Source organism: Candidozyma auris, chromosome 5, assembly GCF_003013715.1.
Source record: "Candidozyma auris chromosome 5, complete sequence".
Taxonomy (NCBI): domain Eukaryota; kingdom Fungi; phylum Ascomycota; class Pichiomycetes; order Serinales; family Metschnikowiaceae; genus Candidozyma; species Candidozyma auris.
In genome coordinates this window covers 87673-105187 of record NC_072816.1, presented here as the reverse complement: position 1 = coordinate 105187, position 17515 = coordinate 87673, and the positions used below count along the sequence as shown (strand labels likewise).

General features: G+C 45.6%; 10 protein-coding genes across 10 annotated transcripts; 2 read left to right on the top strand and 8 right to left on the bottom strand. All coding sequences in view use genetic code 12, as the record gives it.

The window, feature by feature from the left end:
• Positions 1 to 14: 14 nt before the first annotated feature.
• CJI96_0004316 (flavodoxin-like fold family protein) lies at positions 15 to 617 on the bottom strand (the record flags this gene model as incomplete). The annotated part of the gene is made up of 1 exon (XM_029036568.2): positions 15 to 617. One exon carries the CDS (start codon positions 615 to 617, stop codon positions 15 to 17), a length of 603 nt encoding a protein of 200 aa, XP_028888665.2.
• A 538-nt stretch (positions 618 to 1155) lies between these two features.
• On the bottom strand, positions 1156 to 1730 carry CJI96_0004315 (uncharacterized protein; the record flags this gene model as incomplete). The annotated part of the gene is made up of 2 exons (XM_054702194.1): positions 1156 to 1418; positions 1469 to 1730. The coding sequence occupies 2 exons, from the start codon at positions 1728 to 1730 to the stop codon at positions 1156 to 1158; spliced, it is 525 nt and encodes a 174-aa protein (XP_054558169.1).
• Positions 1731 to 2198: 468 nt separating this feature from the next.
• CJI96_0004314 (flavodoxin-like fold family protein) lies at positions 2199 to 2996 on the top strand (the record flags this gene model as incomplete). The annotated part of the gene is made up of 1 exon (XM_029036566.2): positions 2199 to 2996. The coding sequence occupies one exon, from the start codon at positions 2199 to 2201 to the stop codon at positions 2994 to 2996; it is 798 nt and encodes a 265-aa protein (XP_028888663.1).
• Positions 2997 to 4832: 1836 nt separating this feature from the next.
• Positions 4833 to 5759, bottom strand: CDA2 (chitin deacetylase; the record flags this gene model as incomplete). Its single annotated transcript, XM_029036565.2, has 1 exon — positions 4833 to 5759. One exon carries the CDS (start codon positions 5757 to 5759, stop codon positions 4833 to 4835), a length of 927 nt encoding a protein of 308 aa, XP_028888662.2.
• Positions 5760 to 8440: 2681 nt separating this feature from the next.
• Positions 8441 to 9177, bottom strand: CJI96_0004312 (uncharacterized protein; the record flags this gene model as incomplete). The annotated part of the gene is made up of 2 exons (XM_054702193.1): positions 8441 to 8810; positions 8855 to 9177. The coding sequence occupies 2 exons, from the start codon at positions 9175 to 9177 to the stop codon at positions 8441 to 8443; spliced, it is 693 nt and encodes a 230-aa protein (XP_054558168.1).
• A 1836-nt stretch (positions 9178 to 11013) lies between these two features.
• Positions 11014 to 11259, top strand: BUR2 (Bur2p; the record flags this gene model as incomplete). The annotated part of the gene is made up of 1 exon (XM_029036562.2): positions 11014 to 11259. The coding sequence occupies one exon, from the start codon at positions 11014 to 11016 to the stop codon at positions 11257 to 11259; it is 246 nt and encodes an 81-aa protein (XP_028888659.2).
• Positions 11260 to 11327: 68 nt separating this feature from the next.
• CJI96_0004310 (uncharacterized protein) lies at positions 11328 to 11669 on the bottom strand (the record flags this gene model as incomplete). The annotated part of the gene is made up of 1 exon (XM_054702192.1): positions 11328 to 11669. One exon carries the CDS (start codon positions 11667 to 11669, stop codon positions 11328 to 11330), a length of 342 nt encoding a protein of 113 aa, XP_054558167.1.
• Positions 11670 to 11735: 66 nt separating this feature from the next.
• On the bottom strand, positions 11736 to 12749 carry CJI96_0004309 (uncharacterized protein; the record flags this gene model as incomplete). The annotated part of the gene is made up of 1 exon (XM_029036561.2): positions 11736 to 12749. One exon carries the CDS (start codon positions 12747 to 12749, stop codon positions 11736 to 11738), a length of 1014 nt encoding a protein of 337 aa, XP_028888658.2.
• Positions 12750 to 13310: 561 nt separating this feature from the next.
• Positions 13311 to 13868, bottom strand: CJI96_0004308 (coatomer subunit zeta; the record flags this gene model as incomplete). Its single annotated transcript, XM_029036560.2, has 1 exon — positions 13311 to 13868. One exon carries the CDS (start codon positions 13866 to 13868, stop codon positions 13311 to 13313), a length of 558 nt encoding a protein of 185 aa, XP_028888657.2.
• A 208-nt stretch (positions 13869 to 14076) lies between these two features.
• Positions 14077 to 16545, bottom strand: VTC3 (vacuolar transporter chaperone; the record flags this gene model as incomplete). The annotated part of the gene is made up of 1 exon (XM_029036559.2): positions 14077 to 16545. One exon carries the CDS (start codon positions 16543 to 16545, stop codon positions 14077 to 14079), a length of 2469 nt encoding a protein of 822 aa, XP_028888656.2.
• Positions 16546 to 17515: the final 970 nt, after the last annotated feature.

Genomic DNA, 17515 nt, shown 5'->3' with positions numbered 1-17515 from the left:
AGAGGGCCATTGGCCTATTTAAAGCGCTGCACCACCCCAGCAAAGTTCTCACCCTGGATGTTGGCGATTTTCTTCTCCAAGTCCAGCACCTGTCTCGACCCGTCAGCGCCAGCAAATGTGCCTGAGCCCCAAGGAGAAGAGCCGTGGACCTCCTCCAAGTTGGAAAGGTAAGGGAACGCCTTGCCGTAGCCCAATGGCACATAGATCATACCGTGGTGGACGATGGTCGACAAAGAGTTCAATGCCGTCACCTCCTGTCCACCGCCAGGAGTACCGGTGGAAACAAACGTGCCCACGACCTTACCTTGCAAGGCTCCACGAGCCCACAAGCCGCCTGTTGTGTCCCAGAACGCTTTCCACTGGGCAGGAAAGTTACCGTATCTGGTTGGGATACCAAAGATAAAGTAGTCGTGGTCGGTCAAAGTGTCCAAAGTAGCAATTGGGAAGTCTGGTTTAGGAGGAGCGTTCATCTTGGTCAACACTTCCTCAGGCAATGTCTCGGGCACCTGGAAGATATCAGCGGAAACGCCGCCAGCAATCACGCCCTTCTGGATTTCTTTAGCGAGCGTGGCCACATGGTGGTACATGGAGTAGATAATTATAGCGACCTTGGCCATTGTGATTTTTCAGGAAAAAAAAAGAACACAAAAAGATTTGAAGTTAAACTAGAGATATCGATTCGGCCAGAGAGCTCCTTTTTATAGTGGTCTACATGGAATTGCGCTCGTGGGCTGGGCAAAGGGCAAGCAAGCCCAATGTAAGCCCCGACTGGCTGCAAAATCTCCAAGTTGCTGTCTGCCAGCTACAAGCCTTTAGTCAATATGACAAAGTGCGAAACCTGGGGGAAGGGTTAGTCAAGGTGACAAAGGGGGGCTCAGACTCGAAGAGTGGCATTGTTTGGTTTGTGGGTGCTATTCGGCTAATGAGGGGTGACTTTTGTTGTCAAGTTTACGTAAAAATCAATGTTGCAAAACTTTGAGCATATTCGCAACATATCGAGAGCATACACCTTGTTGTACAAATGAGAGGTCGGGGCCCTGATACTGCGAACTCCTTGCTTTGGTTAATAGACCATATAAATGCTACTCAAGTATTCACCGCGGCTATCAAGTCACGAAATCCGTCTACTGATGCAATTTTCAAATCATGTGGTGTCTATTGGTGTGTCTCTAATCTATGTAGTCTAAAATTTCTGGATGGTCTCGTAGAAAGAACGGCCCTGGATCTCGGCAATCTCAATTCCAAAGAAGAAGGCTGTCTGGATCCGTCAGCACCAGCGAAACTGCCAGCACCGTATGGAGAAGAGCCGTGCACCTCATTCAAGTTGGTGATCTGGCCAAATGCCTTGGCGTAGCCCAATGGCACGTAGATGATACCGTGGTGCACCAACACAGACAAGGCGTTGACAACGGTGGTTTCTGACCACCACCTGGGGTACCGGTGGAAACGAAAATACCAGCAACCTTACCGTAAAGAGCACCCAGAGCCCACAAGCCACCGGTGGAGTCCCAGAAAGTCTTCCACTGGGCAGGGTAGTTGCCGAATCTAGTGGGGATACCGAACAAGAAGGCGTCGTAGCTGGTCAAGGTGTCCAATGTGGCGATTGGGTAGTTAGGCTTGGCTGGAGCACCCATCTTGCCCAACACCTCCTCAGACAACGTCTCTGGGATCTGGTAAATGTCAGCCTTACCGCCAGCAGCCTCGACACCTTTTTTGACGGACTCGGCCATGGTAGCGACATGGTGGTACATTGAGTAAATGATAATAGCAACTTTGGGAGCCATTGTAAGAGTTCTTTTTTTTGTTTTTCTTGTTGATGTCGAAGAGTTACAGAATTTCACGTACTCTTATATCTCTATCAGCACGGCTCGACTTGTCAGCAGGATTGATGCATTCGGAAGCTTGCTGAAACATTCTTTAGCCATCCACTGCACATTTACTAACAGTTAGTAAATATTGACGTAGCGAAAGTAGCTTTGTGCAGGAATTATACTAATTCTAAGCGATCGGATACTGCAGATAACGTGAGCAACGCAGCCTTGACAAATATTTGTCATGCAGAGTTTAGTAATTTTCTGTAAAAAGCATCTTTAATCGGTAATCCTTCTGAGATAACATTCTTCGACATCCCTTGTAGGTGCAGCCATTTATGTGGTTCGAAATCCTCTAATTTACTTTTTTTTCTTTCTATCAACAAAATGAAGGTAGCCATCATCTACTACTCCACTTATGGTCATATCCTCACATTGGCCAAGGCAGTCAAGGAAGGCCTTGAGTCCTCTGGCAAAGTGTCCAAGGTCGACATTTTGCAAGTTCCTGAGACTCTTCCAAAGGAGACCTTGAAAATGCTCCATGCTCCAGAAAAACCAAACTATCCCCTTGCAACTCCTGAAAAAATGACGGAGTACGACGCTTTCCTCTTTGGCTACCCAACTAGATTTGGCAATTTGCCCGCCCAATTGATTGATCTCTTGGGTCAAACTGGCGGTCTTTGGACGCTGGGGGGCTTGTTCCGCAAACCTGTTGGTACCTTCGTTTCTACTTCTTCTTCTGGCGGTGGTCAGGAGATGACTATGAGAAACTTCTTCTCATACGTTGCCCACCACGGAATGGTGTACATCCCATTAGGATACGGCAAAGCTTTCGCAGACATCACCAACTTGGAAGAGCCACATGGTGGTACCCCATATGGTGCTTCCACTTTTGCTGGTGCTGATGGTTCCAGACAGCCATCTGAGTTGGAGTTGAGAATAGCCAGAGTTCAAGGTGAAACTTTTGCACAGAGCGCAGTCAAGATCGTAGCTGCTGCTAAAAAAAGTGAAAAACCTGCTGCCACTGAGGCTTCCAAGGTTACCAAAGAGAAGCAAGTCGACTCCAGCGAGCAAAGTTCCAATTCTAACAAACCTCAAAGTCAGCCACAAAGAGTTCAGAAGAAAGAGGCACCATCGCCCGCTGAATCCGAGAAGACTGGATGTGCCAAGTGTGTAATTATGTAAGATAGGTATTATAGAAACTGCCTGGGCATTACTGCCACAGGTCGCTAGTTAGTAATTTAATCAAATGTGCCCTATAAGACATATACTTACGAAAGAAAGAGAAACTCCCCATTACTGCCCGTGCGCTCAATTCAAGTTAGCCAAGGTAGCTCATGTCGCAGACACTCGTTGCAAGTGATACCCGTTTGCGGACGAGACCAATGAAACATTTGTTTTAGACCCCAGACCCAGACAGCCCATGCTTTCATGCAATCGTACAAGTATGTGTGCACTGAGCAGTCCGCCAGATCGGAAAGTCGAGTCTACTCACACAGACCATCTGGATCTTCAATGGGACCTTCTTCGAAGTTGTCAAAGAAGCCAATCTTGTGAGATTCTCAAAAACACCGTCGTCAATATTAGCACGCTCTTTTTGTGAAGTCAGGGAAGGCTTCCTGGAGTAACTGGGAGGCATTTACCTTTTCGAGGCCTGTTAAGAGCCGTGTTTTGCCTAGAAAACAAAAAGGTCAAAGCAAAAGGTCTGAGAACAGTGGAATTGGTGAAATTTGCAACTGTAACGGGGGTCGGGTGAAAAAGACCAGAAAGCTTAAGGATTCTAAGCAGCTTTGTAGCTTCCATACTGGATGCAAATTTCGCTTTTCTCGTCACAGGAGCTCGCGGGTACAAGAGTCGTGAAAGCTGCACTTGAGCTAGAACATACAACCAATTAGAATTGCCAGAGCCGGAGCCACCACACAGCATATACAGAAAAACAATAAGATTTCCTTTTGTGGGCTGAGTGGTGTCTCTATGACAATCTAGGAGCGATTCTAATGGAGATTCGCAGCCAATCAGGATAGTATATCCAAAACCAACTGCAATTGCTCACACGAACTCAAGGCGCCACAAGGCCTCAGAAACGCCATGTAGAAAGCTACAAGCCAACTAGGAACCCACTTAAAGGCCTTCATCAGTTTCTTAGGTGGTGTCTGGGTTTCTTAGAAAACCAGATGCCTATGCCCAGATAGGGTCCAAGAACCCTTGGTTAGCCTTGTCAAGAAAACTCGAGAAGAGAAGCCTCAACACGACTGAACCAGACCATTGAAAACAAATCAGAACATGCAAAGATCTCCAAGGGTGTTTTGTCCTCAAAAGTTTCACGAAAATCAGCTCCACAACAATCTTGTCAGATTCAAACTGGCACGTACCAATTGGACGCGTCAAGGTTCACTGCCCCACGATATGGTGTGTCTGCAGAGGCTCCGATGCCTATACTAAACCGAGATTCGTTAAGAAACACACAGCAAACAAGTAGATGGGAAGAAAGGGCGGACCTTTTTGATGTGTAAAAGGAAGCATTCTCGGTGTCTGATATAGTACTGGCGGAGTACTGCATGGGGGACTAAAGTGGGACTCCCGAAGAGATCGTTGGGGTAGGGTATGAAATATCAAATTTTGGATAGATTAGTGGTTGCTGACTATTCTAAGACAAAAGTTTTTGAGAGGTGTTGTTTTGTCAAAAAAAGAGAGAGTTTTGTGTGTTTGTAAATGGCTGCAAATTGGGTCTACTACAGCCTGAGAAGACCCGAAAAGGTATTTGGGCCACAAACCTTCCGACTGATATGAATCTTTATCGTTGGCATAGTTATTAGCTCGACAGCATAACGGAGCAATCGCTTGCAGTGCTTCAATGGCCTGGACTGAACAACAGCTACCACTGTTCTAGAGCACATTGAACGCTATCACAGCTACTTTTACTCGAGCCTTTAGCACTGCCTCATACAAACGACTATTTCATACATAATTAATTCAACACTAAACGAGCAGAACCCATTCTCCTCCAAAAACTCCTCCCGTTTAGATATTTGGCTTCCCAAAGGACTTGATGTAGTTGATGCCTCCAACACACTGCGGCACGGTAAGCTGGTCAGGCCCCATGGCCTTCTGAAGCTTTACACCAACATCAACAGTCCGCCTGGTGGAGTCGTGCTCCAAAATCAAGCCTCTGCCGCCATTGCTGCGCTTGTACTGCAACACGCCATTGATCACTTCGCTGTCGTGCTTCAGAGCATCTGCAACCAACAGCCAGTCTCTCGTGTCGTAGTCCCAAAGCACCAGCTGCATGCCAAACTGGCGTACTATTGCACGAACTCTGTTGTCGATGCCACCGTAAGGTGGCCGGAACCACTTGGGCAAGTGGCCGTAGGTGGCATTCATGGCCCAAATCGACCACTGGAGCTGGGCGACGATCTGTTCATTACTAAGAGAAGGCAAGAATGGATGCGACCAGGTGTGGGACGCCATGATGTGGCCCTTGTCGGCGGTGTCTCTGTAAATTTTGGGGAACTTGACGACGTTCAAGCCAATGGTGAAGAAAGTGGCTTTACTTCTAAGGCTGCTGGTCAACACAGGAGTAAAATGGGTTGGGCCATCGTCAAACGTTTGACTGAGCTTTGGGCACGAGTAAACATCGTCGTGAGCAGCGCAGTTCCCACAGTCAAAAGAGCACACTTCTCTGGTGTTAACGTGGCGAGGGCACTCGCCAAGATTACGTTTCCACGAGTCCAGCTGGGGAGGCAAGTCATCGAACTTGATAAAGTCCATGGGGATGTAGGGAGGGTCCAAGCCTGGCCATTCCTTGATTCCAGTGAAGTCAGAGAGCCACTTGGGCACCGGCAAGGGCCCATTGTTAGTGGCGGCCACCTTTGGTTGGAACAGTTGGAACGAAGGGCGGACTAGGGGGCTTGCGAGAGCTGCAGAGGCCAAGAATACAAAGAATTGCATGGCTGGTGGGTTTTGGTGGAGAGGAAGTGAAGGATGGAAATGGTTGCAAAATGGCTGCAGACCGCGAGATTCAGTATGTAGATGCCGTGAGTCAATTTGGGTTCATACAGCAACAGGAAGGATATGGAAGGAGAGAGGACTAGATAAATGTTGGAAGAGGATTTGCTATTTTACCGATTTTTAAGGCCCTTTTCGGGGTCTACAGCGCTAGATCGTTCCTTGGGATGCTTCTTCTCTACGAAACGAAGAACAGTGTAGGAGACAAGGGACAAATACAGGTATGAAGATTAGGACAAGTAGCCGGAAAGTTGTCAATAATTGAACATCATGAGTTAATTTGTGAAATGGCGGTCATTCAAAGGTTTTGTTTTTATTTTTCTTGTTTTCTTCTTAGCTTGGGAAGGTTTCTTACAGGGTAAACTTTCGCAAGAGTTCCTGCAAAAACTACATTTCAGTCACTGAACACAACAACCAGCATAGTGTCTTAGTAGTCTTTTGTCTTCTTCACCCTTTCAATACTTCTTCCAAAGACTCTGTATGGAGAATCACCATTGCAATCGCCCATAAGCCCCAAAAGAGTCTCCTACAACCTTCCCTCAACTACTCTATAAAGGGGCCAGAAGGTAAAACGGCCGGAGTTTGTTTCCAAACCTTCCCAAAGCAATTTCTCTTCTTCTATTCGTCGCTTCTTTACGACCCCTTTCTAACCTCGACGAAAGAGCTGCCCCTACTCGCGCTTATTTCAATGTATATGTTCCTACACAAGCTTATCGCATCTGCCACTGACGTCAGGACCAGACCACAGTATCAGTTGCGGGGTCCATAACAAAGAGACAAAATTAACGCAGCGAACATTCCAACAATGCTCACCAATGAGAGATAAACAAATGTGTAGATGAAGGGATGATCACTTCGCGTAGGCACCCCTTGCGGAGAGAAATGGAGGTGAAAGAAGAGGGACTGAGAAAGTAGTGTGAATTGGAGCTGAGAAATGCCAGGGGCGGTAGTATGTGGTATTTCATTATGTGAAACAAATGCAGTTGTAGGCTCTACAACAATACACCCTATATGAGTTACGATTGAACATGAACCCAGGACTTGTGTGACATGGGCTGGTTGCGGTACAATATAGCCACAGATGTGTCCCAGGCAGCTTCAGCACAAGAGGCAGTCGCAGGCAAGAATGGAGGCTATGTGACACAGATAGTTCAGTCCTCAAAGCTGGATCCAATTTGTTACATTGGCCATGATCTTTCCCTGTCCTTTCCTTGGGGTGATTGTCTATTGGTGTCGTTCTTTTTGAACCAATGAAGAGATGCGTGAGCAGCTCTAGAGGTCTGTTAGCGCAGCTGTTTAAAAGGACACACTCGTACCTCCGCCTTAGCTTCTCTGCCCTTAGGCTCTCCACCTTCAGCTGCAATTTAATCTCCATCATCGTCTGCTCGCCTTGCATGACACTGGCGATCTGGGCCGAGTTCATCTTGCCAAAGTCCACCGCCCCGGGTTTTGCAGCCATTCCCAGCGCACCTTCTCTGGCGGATTTTGCCCTTTTCCGGGGCACATCAACGTGCCACTCGTTTTCTTCCCCCAATGTTGCAAGCTCCCGCACGTACCGCATCACCGCTGCCTCCTGTCTTCGCTCCATGAGATCTATAGTCTGCTCTCTTGTGAGCGTCCAGGGCTTGACCCTGTCGACGTCGCCCGCGGAAAATCTGCGGCCCATTTTTAGATTAATAGTTGTGTAGGGTGCTGGAAGTGTTGGGATTTGAAAAAAAAATTATACAAGGCTCGCTGCCATAATGCCACATCAATGGCTTTTTATCTTATCGTCTGGGAGGTTCGGAGGATGCACACAGGCTGGCAGCGCCGGTGCGTATCTGCTAGGCAGAGACTTTTGTCCTGCCTCCCCGCTGGAGGCGAAAAGGGAAGGAAAAAAATGGCGCTGGGGCCTGTCGGTAGAAAAATGCCCTCAGCCGACGAAAAGCGGTCCAGAGCAGACTTGAAAAAGTGAAAAATCGAGTAGGATCTAAATTTTTGCCGTTTTTTGGCAATCCCTTGAAAACTGTGTAATACACTTTAGCTTCTATTCCTCGTCTTGAACGCTTTTTTTCTCTATGAAGCTTTTGCTGGTGGTTCACACTACCCTCCCCCTCCTCTCCTCTGGCTGATCGCACTCCACACTTTTTTTTTTCTTCCTCCTCGCTAACCCACACACTTTTATCGCTCTACCCCGTTTTCCCTTTCCCCATACAATCCCCTCTGCCTTCTCTACCACCTTTGCTTTTTTTAGGATCTTCTGCATCTGATTTGTCGTAAATCGATGTCGGTCATGTGTATGGCTCAGCTGGTATTTCATGAAATTTTCGTCGGGCTTGGCTCGATCAAGCTCTTGTGGTGATCAATGTTGGCGATGATTTGCAGCCATTACGCCATTCAAGAGGTGCGATACCATAAGAAGCCGATATTTTACTGACTGTTTTTGGTTATTGCCTGACAATCAAATCCTTTGGTTGTTTCTGCACTTTGAAACTACATTCTGGTGTTGCATAAGTCGTTTATTCGACCCTCCCGTTCATTGCCTACTTTGCCTCCCTGTATGCGTATTATTGGTTCTATTTGGTACACTGATACGTCCTCTAGCATTCCCCCTTCTCTGTGCCTGTGGACGGCCATGCTTTCGTCTATGCAATGGCCTTCTCGGCCTCCGATGACGCACGGGCAATCAACTCGATCTGCTCCTTGACTGCTCTCGTCAAAAACTCAATCATAACGATATCCTGGTTGTGCGACTGGAAGTGTTCCTTCAACAGCCTCAAGTCCGACAATGACGTTGGCTTGTTCAATAAGGTGTTGCTCAAGGTCCGCAACAAGTCCACGTCGGAGTCTGTGCCTGACATGTGGTCGAGGTAGTGCAACAACTGGCTCAATTCGGTAGTCACAGCGCCGATTTCTCTCTGCAACGTAGCCAATCCTTCCTCGTGTTGCTGCAAAATCACGCTGTTGTCCTTTTGGGAGGTATTGTGGAGTAAATTCAACGCCAATTTCTCGAAACTGTGCTGGTGATCACTTGGTGGGGAACAGGACTGAAGATGTACGAGTTGGTGGTGGAAGTCGTCTTCCATCCAATTCTCTGCACCTGACCTGGTTTTCCAATGGCGGCACCAATGTAAGTAGTCAACTGAGGCTCGCTGATTTGATCTCCTTTCAAGAACGACACGTTCAAGAAAATGGCTGGGAATGGGTATGCTCTGTCGGCACCTTTGGAATAGAAATCATGAATCAAACCGGTTGAGCCGTCGATGGTGTCAAAAGCATCGAACCATCCAAGCACAAATTCCTTAGGATGAGCTTTCTTATATAATTGGTAAAGGGTCTTGTGGGTGTGGTCCTCGATGGAGATGGAGTCGCCTGTCTCCATACATGGGACCATGAAGGCGTCTCTCACTTCGACGCTACTGCCGTCATCAGAGCGGACACCAAGCAATGTTCCGATAATTCTTTTATTTTGGTTCTCCTTGAGCACCTGCTTGGACACGATCTCCAAGATCAGGAACAACGCCGAATTGTGAATTTTCACCGTGACTGTCGAAGGGCCCGAGGGGGCAGCAGAGCAGCCACTGTGGGTCTGAACAAGTGCATATACGAGTCAGACATGGCTGGAAAGAAGGGCCTCAAGTGTTTGGAGTTTAAAGGTTTAGATGTCGAGATGGATAGAGATTTTTTTTCAAAGTGTGGTCACGTGCAAGCAGGAGCCACTAAGCTAGGATCACAGTTAATTTCTCGGACTTCAGGAAAAATATATATAAATATGTATATATATATATGTATAGTATTGAAGAATGAGTACTTCAATCAAGTACGTGGTATTGTCGTTGCAATTGTGTGGAAGGTGGCTGGTAATCTACTCAACAGCCTTTCGCAGCTATTGAGAAGACTACTTGTGAGTCTTTGAAAAACGAGCCTAAGAGTGTAGATACTAGTATTATTGCTGGCCCCTCTATTTCTTCACTTTCATAGTCTCAAATGGCACTACTTTGTCGTAAAACTTGGAAGGTGGACTGCCTCTATAGCGCGAGTAACGACTAGAAGAGACCAATGGATCAGCTAAAGGTTAAAAACTCTAATACAATTATGCTAAATGCTTAATACAATAATTGAGTTTTCAAAATATTGCTATATTGTGGTCTGTATGTCAAATCAATCTTACACCTGAGGCCGGGAGTCTGACAGAGCAAGATGCATACACTGCGCTTTAGCCCAATTATCCTCCATAGTTTAGCCACATGCTATTTTTTTTAAAGAAAAGAAAAAGAAAAAAAAATAAAAACAAGGTCATCATAATATTGCATTGTACTCAAGATATCCATTGGAAATGACATTTTATTCAAATACTGTCATCATCTATCAAGCATCATGAATTTTGCAACCAGTGCGCCTGGCTGACACCCCTAGTGGATAGAAAATTCAATAAGTTCAGTCGGCTATTGGGTCTCAGCTTACAAACAATCCTTACTCAGCATTCTTCGAAACACATCTCTGCCTCGAGACTACCCACCTAACTTTCTCTCTCTTCCATCTACTACTGCGCGAAACATCAACGCTCATCATCAACTACCAACTACTCACACACCAGCGCTTGATGACCGAAGAGGCTGAACCGTTCCATAATACGTGGATCTTCAGCGGCGATGACGTGCTCAATAAGTGCCCGTCACGAAAACAGATGACTTTGCCTCAAATCCTCAAGGTGTACGAGCTGATATACGACTTTCTAGTGAGATTAGCGTCGGCGCTTAAGCTCGACGGAAGAACAATTTTAGCTGCCACCATATACATCCACCGCTTTTATATGCGAATGCCAATAACCACATCAAAGTATTTTGTTGCATGCGCTGCGGTGGCCATCTCGTGCAAGTTACACGATACTTATCGACCTCCAGACAAGATTGCACTAACAGGTTGCCAGATCAAGCATCCAGGTAAAAAGATTGACCAGCTTTCCAGTACTTTCTGGAGCTGGCGAGACCAGCTTCTCTATAGAAGAAGTTATTTTGAAGAACCTTAACTTCGAAGTGTCTGTGGATCTTCCGTATGAGCTAACAGAGGAGCTTTTGAAAACATACCGGAAAAAACCGAAGGCAACGGGTTTTACGAAAAGCTCCGAGACATCCTCAAGATAACTACATCGAAGATTGAACTCTTAAGTGCCTTACCCGTTCTCATAGTCTTCGACATATACACTTTGTACGGAGCCATGTTAATCCTTACAGTGGAGGAGGCCAAGAAGAAGTTTGGCGATCTCGATACCATTGTCTTGCCCAAAAACTATCTACAAGAATACCTCAGCGTCTCTGCAGATGAGTGCTACGAGTGTTATGAGTTTGTGCTCAAGCTCCGCTCTCTTTGCGACGACCCAAAACTACCGAGTCATAGAATCTTGGTTAAGAAAATCACCGACATTGGGAAGGACACCTTCTACAGTATAGCCAATGGTCACTAGGCGCGCCTGTCCTATGCATGTAATTCTTAATGAACGTTGCAATTCGCCTGCAAGCTCTCTGATATATATCATGATTGCTGATCTGCGGATTTTAACTCAGCATTGTTATTGTTGCCTCGGTTAACATCGCCAATCTCATGCTTTTCTGACAAATCCTGGTTGACAATTTCCTCAGCAACATCTGTCTTGGCCTCGGCTTCAGTGGTGTTCTCTTCATTGGTGTGTTCTTTCGTTACCTTGATAGCCTCACTTGAACCTTGAGGATCAACCTGTGCCTCGTCTTCTACCTTGCTTTTATCAGTAGTCTTCGACTTTGATACGTCATTACCTTCACCTGTCGATTCTGCAGGCTGACTTTCCATTTCTGGCTCTTCGTCCTCTCTAGCATCTTCGTGTCTTCTCGTGCTCATGAATAGTGCTTGTTGGATCCGTAGACTGCAAACTTTTGTCTGACTGATCCCCATCCTCAGTATTCGTTACACCATTTTCTCTTCAGATTGGTCCACATCCATACTGCTGGGCGAGTTGGCAGACACTGGTGTGGCCGGAAATCCATATTTCTCAGCATAGTCTATGTACTGCTGAAGATCATCGTTCAACAATGAATCTTGATATTTGATGTTGTAAGGAAGCGACTCTTTCAATTTCTCAGACGGCTGAATGACAGCAGCGCCGTCCGTTCCATTGTCGTTGTCGGCATCATGGATGCCTACGACAACATGATCATTCCTTGTGCTGTTTTGAGCGTGGGAGATAAACTTTTTGTATGCATCTTCACCATCTTTAGAGGGGTGAAATTTGCTATTCTTGTGAATGGGAAGAACTGTATCATGAAGGACGGTGTTCATGTACTGAAGATTGTGACCCAACTTCACGCCTTTCTCTGCCAAGTACTCTAGCCACGAGAGCTTATCATTTTCAGTGACCTCAGCTTCCTCGAGATCTTCAGGCATCCCGCCATACTGTGCGTTTGCTGGATCTTCTCCCAGCTTTAGTTGATTGTAGTACTCCTGTCTCTCTCTTAGTCTTCGTTTTTTCTTTTCCTGGTCTGTTTCAGAGGAGGTATCGATTTTACGCTTCTCCATCAAATTCCGCAACTGAGAGCTGGGTACTTCACTCAAGCGTTTAGCCAAGCTAAAACTGTCGCTGAACTGTAGCCATCGCACAAACAGCTCTAGCGATTTCACATTGTACTCTGTTTGTGGGTCTTGCGCAGCATCTCTGGGATCTAGAATGCTGTCTCCAGTCAGTGGCTTGATCAACTGAACATCTAGTAGCGCCTGGACCAAGTCAGGAGCCTCGAGCACATTTGTGCACCGGGTTCGGGCCTGGCCGTACTTCTTGGCGCTATTTAGAACGAGTTCAAAATGCTTGATGTAGATGTCGGTGACAGCATTGAGGGTCAGCGGCTTGCACTTGTCGAAGCCCGATGCTTTTAGGATCTGCGCTATTGATATTCGGAGAAGAGCATAAAAGAAGGCCTCTTCCATGGTCGCTGTATGGGAGGACGATGTTAGGATGAGTTGGTTGTAACTAAAGTTGTTGATATGTGTATGTGCAGTGCCCTTGTAGGTGGTAGTAGGAAGAAGTTGAATTATGATAGAGAGAGGTAATGAAATATAAAAATCTGCAATGACAAGAGTAAAAAGGCCTAAATCGTCCCACTCCAAATAAAGAATTGAGATTTGCCTCCTCATACTTGTTGGGAAAGTCTGTGTGAGTTCGCAAGACGGGCATATGTCTATTGGGTTACATCTGAAGACGTAAAGCTTGAAATTGGAAGTATTGATTTAGTTTCACCTGGAATTTTTATTCAGCATCTCTAAACAAATAAATTTTCAGTGCCTAATTCAGAATTGTCAGATGGACTTCTGAAGCCCTATATCGCGATTGTCTCTCAACAGGTTAAAGTCTATTTACCGACACATGGATCGCCTCTTCCTCACTTTGTTTTCACTCAGTTTGTGGAGGCGCATTTCATCACGTTATCTTATTTTCAATCCCTCTTCAAAGTTTCTACCTCTATTTGTACATTGATCATTTCATACTTATTACAAACCCTGCTGCAACCTCTCCTGGATCTTCTTTGACGCAAAGGATAATGCATTGAATACACCTTTGTCAATGTTGACAGGCACGTTGTAGTCGCTAGTGGGTGGTTTGGTCACCCTACTCACAATGATGGCAGGGTCGATCTCCAAGATGATACCATCGTCAATGGCCTCATCGAAGCACAAGCACACCATATCATATTTCAGCAACACAGTGGTTTTGTCTAAGGAGTTGTCCAAAAAAATCAGCAACGCCTCGTGGATATTATTTGTTAACGAATAAAGCATCGACTCGTTCTCGTTTAAAGCACCAACAAGAACTACGATCACATCGTTGCTTTGCTTGTAGGTAATGAGATGATTATCATACAACACCACATCTTGGTGCTGTTTGTTGATTTTGTTGTAAAGGGCCTTCTCGAACGCTGCTTGTTCGTTGGCAGTTTTGTATGACTGGGAGGGATCGTTGGGACGGTAGTATTTAGCAAATAGCCTCTGGCCTTCACTGCCCAATATTAAAGCCGCTGTGACTGTGTATAGCGATATGTTGAGTGACATTGTACGAAGGCTGTAGGGGCTGGGTTAGAGATTTGGGAGTTTTGTAAAGGTGTATCTTTGGCGGTGAACCATGGTGCGCTGCATGCAGTCCCACATCATAACGCGCTACAAGTGGCTGCAAATACACTTTAGGATTTTAAAAAATAGTTTCTTTTATTGTATATTAACACGTTGACGGATTGCTTATGCAAAATTATAGGTGTACAGATCAGGTCTGTGCACCCACGAGATAGAATACAATGTCAAGGATCTTCTTTTGTGTGGGGTTCTTAGTGTAGAAGTCGTCGGATAACCCAGCAGCGGTGAACCCATCTGCCTTCTGCAGTGCAATGGCACGAAATCCGTAAACAAAATTAATGATGAGGCCAAAGATCAAGCCAAAGGCGACCACCAATGGCCCAATTACATTGTCCAAATGTTTAGACGATCTCTCCATGATGATACCTCTTCTTTTGATGAAGATGTAGTAACCCCAGATGCCTGAGAATATAGTCAAAGCAAAGTAAATATAGGCAAGGTATTCTGCCAATTTAGAGGAGTTCGCCCTGCTTGTTGAGGAGTAGATGATAAAGGTCAATGTAGACAACAAAGTGGTAACATGAAGCCACCTGTTGAACGTACGCTCGTTAGCCAACCAAACCTTAGGCTCAATTCTCAAGGGGCCGGCATTCTTGATGTACTGCTCAGGCTTGACAACACCAGCAGGCAAGTCGATCTCTTCTTCCTCCGAGTCGACATCAAGTAACTTGGAAAAAGTGTTGGGCAACCTCAACAACTTCTGAATTGGTGTTTTACGATGATCATCCTCGTCATAATCATCATCAGAAGACTGGTCCAAGTCGCCGCCAGAAACAGGCGTTTGGTCTTGCTCTGACACTGCATTTTCAGTAACTGACTGTAGAATGTTTGATTTCTGTGAGGTGCCTTCGCCAGTTTCACTTATTTTAGACTCTGATTCTCTGTTCAATTCCCCTGCTGCCAAAAGCGAGCCGGAGAACGACTTTGATCTAGCCGAGATGTCAGGAGAGCTGGAATTGGCTAACATCGACTTGAACTTCTTTAAGTTCTCCTCGTCACTTTGCAATTTCGCCATTTTCTCTCTGGTGTCAATATAAGCCTGTTGAGGATCAACCTTCATGTCAGACTCCAATTCGTTGAACCAGAAGGGAATGTTGTCGAGCTTGTCGTCTTCCAAAAATAACGAGGCTATGCCATGAATAAACTTAGAGAAGTTAGGAATCTCCTTGATTAAATGCGAATGGACTAAGTCGTCTACCCACACAAGTCTTCTTCCCTTCTTCCTGTTCTTGATCTTGATTTCGAGCTCGGCGTAAGGAAATCTCACAAACTCGCCTTTTCTCAAAAGAGACAATGGGTTGTTGACCTTGGAGTCAATGTCAGTTCTGAGCCACTTAGTTGGATCTCTGATAGGTCTCTGCTGATCGAAAGCATCTTCCCTGATGAAGTAGATGTCGGAATCGATAACCACACGTACCTTGTCGTCACCAGGAATCTGGAACGCTGTGCGCTTGTACTGGGTACGGAGACATGGCTGAACGTGGTTATCCTTGATGAACTTTGACAAGGAGTCGATGTGCTTTTCTAGCTCCTCAACCTTTTCGGGGGAATCACCCTTCTTCAAGAGCTTGCGTAAGTATTTCTGCTTGTCAAAGTTTCCACGGATGAAACTATCCAAATGCTTCTCCTTGAGTGTGACTTTCTCATCGACATCATATGTTTCCAGGCTCTTTTCAAAGCTCTTCTTCTCCAAAGAAATTTGAGGCTTGTTACTTAACTTGCCAACCCATTTGATACGAAGAGTGTTGGCATTAGGGCTTTTGACAAGCTTGTTATTGTACAAGTCAAAGTTCTCATTGTCAAAGTACAAGCAGTTAATTGTAGGGTCGTTCCTGGAGAACTTGAATCCATCGTCATCGTCGTCATCATCATCGTCGTCGTCATCGTCATCGTAGTTGTATGCACTTTCCCTATTTTTGTTGTTGTACACAAGAACAGGAAGATGACGCAAAATAATGGCCTTGACTTCCATCAAGTTGTCCGGATGAACCCAAAACTTGTACGAGTTGTAGTCTGCGGGAGCCGAGTCGTCATTGAAGGAGCTCAATTTCGAGAGAGACTGGTCCACGTCGTAGTTATCACGCAAGAATTGAAACAACGCAGAGATCTTGAACAAAAGAGGCGAGTAATCCTCCGAGTGAAAGGGCAACAGCTTCAAACGCACGTTCAACATCGGCTTGACCGAATACTTGGGATGCAACCGGTCATGCTTCTTCACGATCTTGATGAACCCAGTATAATTCAAACGTTGAAATCTATTCAATTCCTGCGTCAAGTTCAAAATCAGATTCAACTTGCTGCTAAAGGACTGAACGTCAAAGTTGGCCGCGGGTGACTCTGTCTCCTTTTGTAGATCATCGAGGTACTCGTTCAACTCATCATACTTGTTGCTCTGAAATGAGTACACCTTCTCCAAGTCGGAGTCTAATGCACTAACAAAGTCCTTTTCGTCCTTCTCTGACCACGCATCCTGAAGAATCACCCCTTCCTTCAAAAGCTTCTTCAACCTGAGGTAGTTGATGTAATGCTCCTTCCAAGGTGGATAGATCTCCAGCTCGAGCTTGCTGCCAAACAACATTTTCGACGAAGAGGCGTCCATACTGAGAAGCGGAATGTCGACTTCTTATATATAAAAAGGCGGCTGATCGGCTACAATGAGGTGAGAACCCATTCAATTAATATGAGCCTCATATGAATGGCAGCAGTAGTGAAGCTCGCGCCCTATGCACTACCGGCCATAGTAGATAACGCACCACGTGGGACACCACACTGGTGTTTTTTGGATACTGTTGAACAGAAAGAGACGAATAATCAACAAGTTGAACTCAATGACTTAATTGGCCATTTGAATAGCTTCACAAGGAAAATGAGGTGCTTTTTAGTGAAGGCTGGGGGATGACGGAATGGGCCCAATGCAGGAGCAGTCATCAATGATGCACCGCTATTCGATGCAGTAGCCTAGTACTCCTGCTAACCATGAGCATTCGATCAGGATTCTTTCGATTTATTCTTTTGTTGTACATTCTTTTCTTCTTGCTCTGACTTCACATAAAAAATTTGTTTGCCTTACGTATCATAATGGGGAAACTGAAATAGGAGCTCCAACCGGGATATAGCAGGTTCATACTACAAGGCAAGCTGACAATGGGCTGTTCCAGGCGTGGAGCTGACTAAATTCTGAACTAATAGAGCTGGTGTCTCAATTATGTGGGCCTGTTTTTCAAAGGCTGCAATTGACTTCACCTGATGCGTGGCGGGAGTTTCTTTGTCGACTTGTCGACTTGTCGACTTGATAGAGAATTTTGAGAGATCTATGAGAAATGAGAGAACTGTCCTGTTTCTCTTATTTAAATTAGAGCCTCAATTGATTATCGTAAGCTACTGTCTGTCTATTTCATAGACGTGATAGTCTACATCAAGGTAATATCATTGAACAAAGCTCAACCACAGTTCTCTAAGATCCATCCTGTGCTTTTGTTCTTTCTGGTCTCGCTTCCTGAATGGCTGCAAATGCGCATACTTCGCTGAACATAGTACCATCTAGTAAAAACCCAATTTTTCTATTTTGC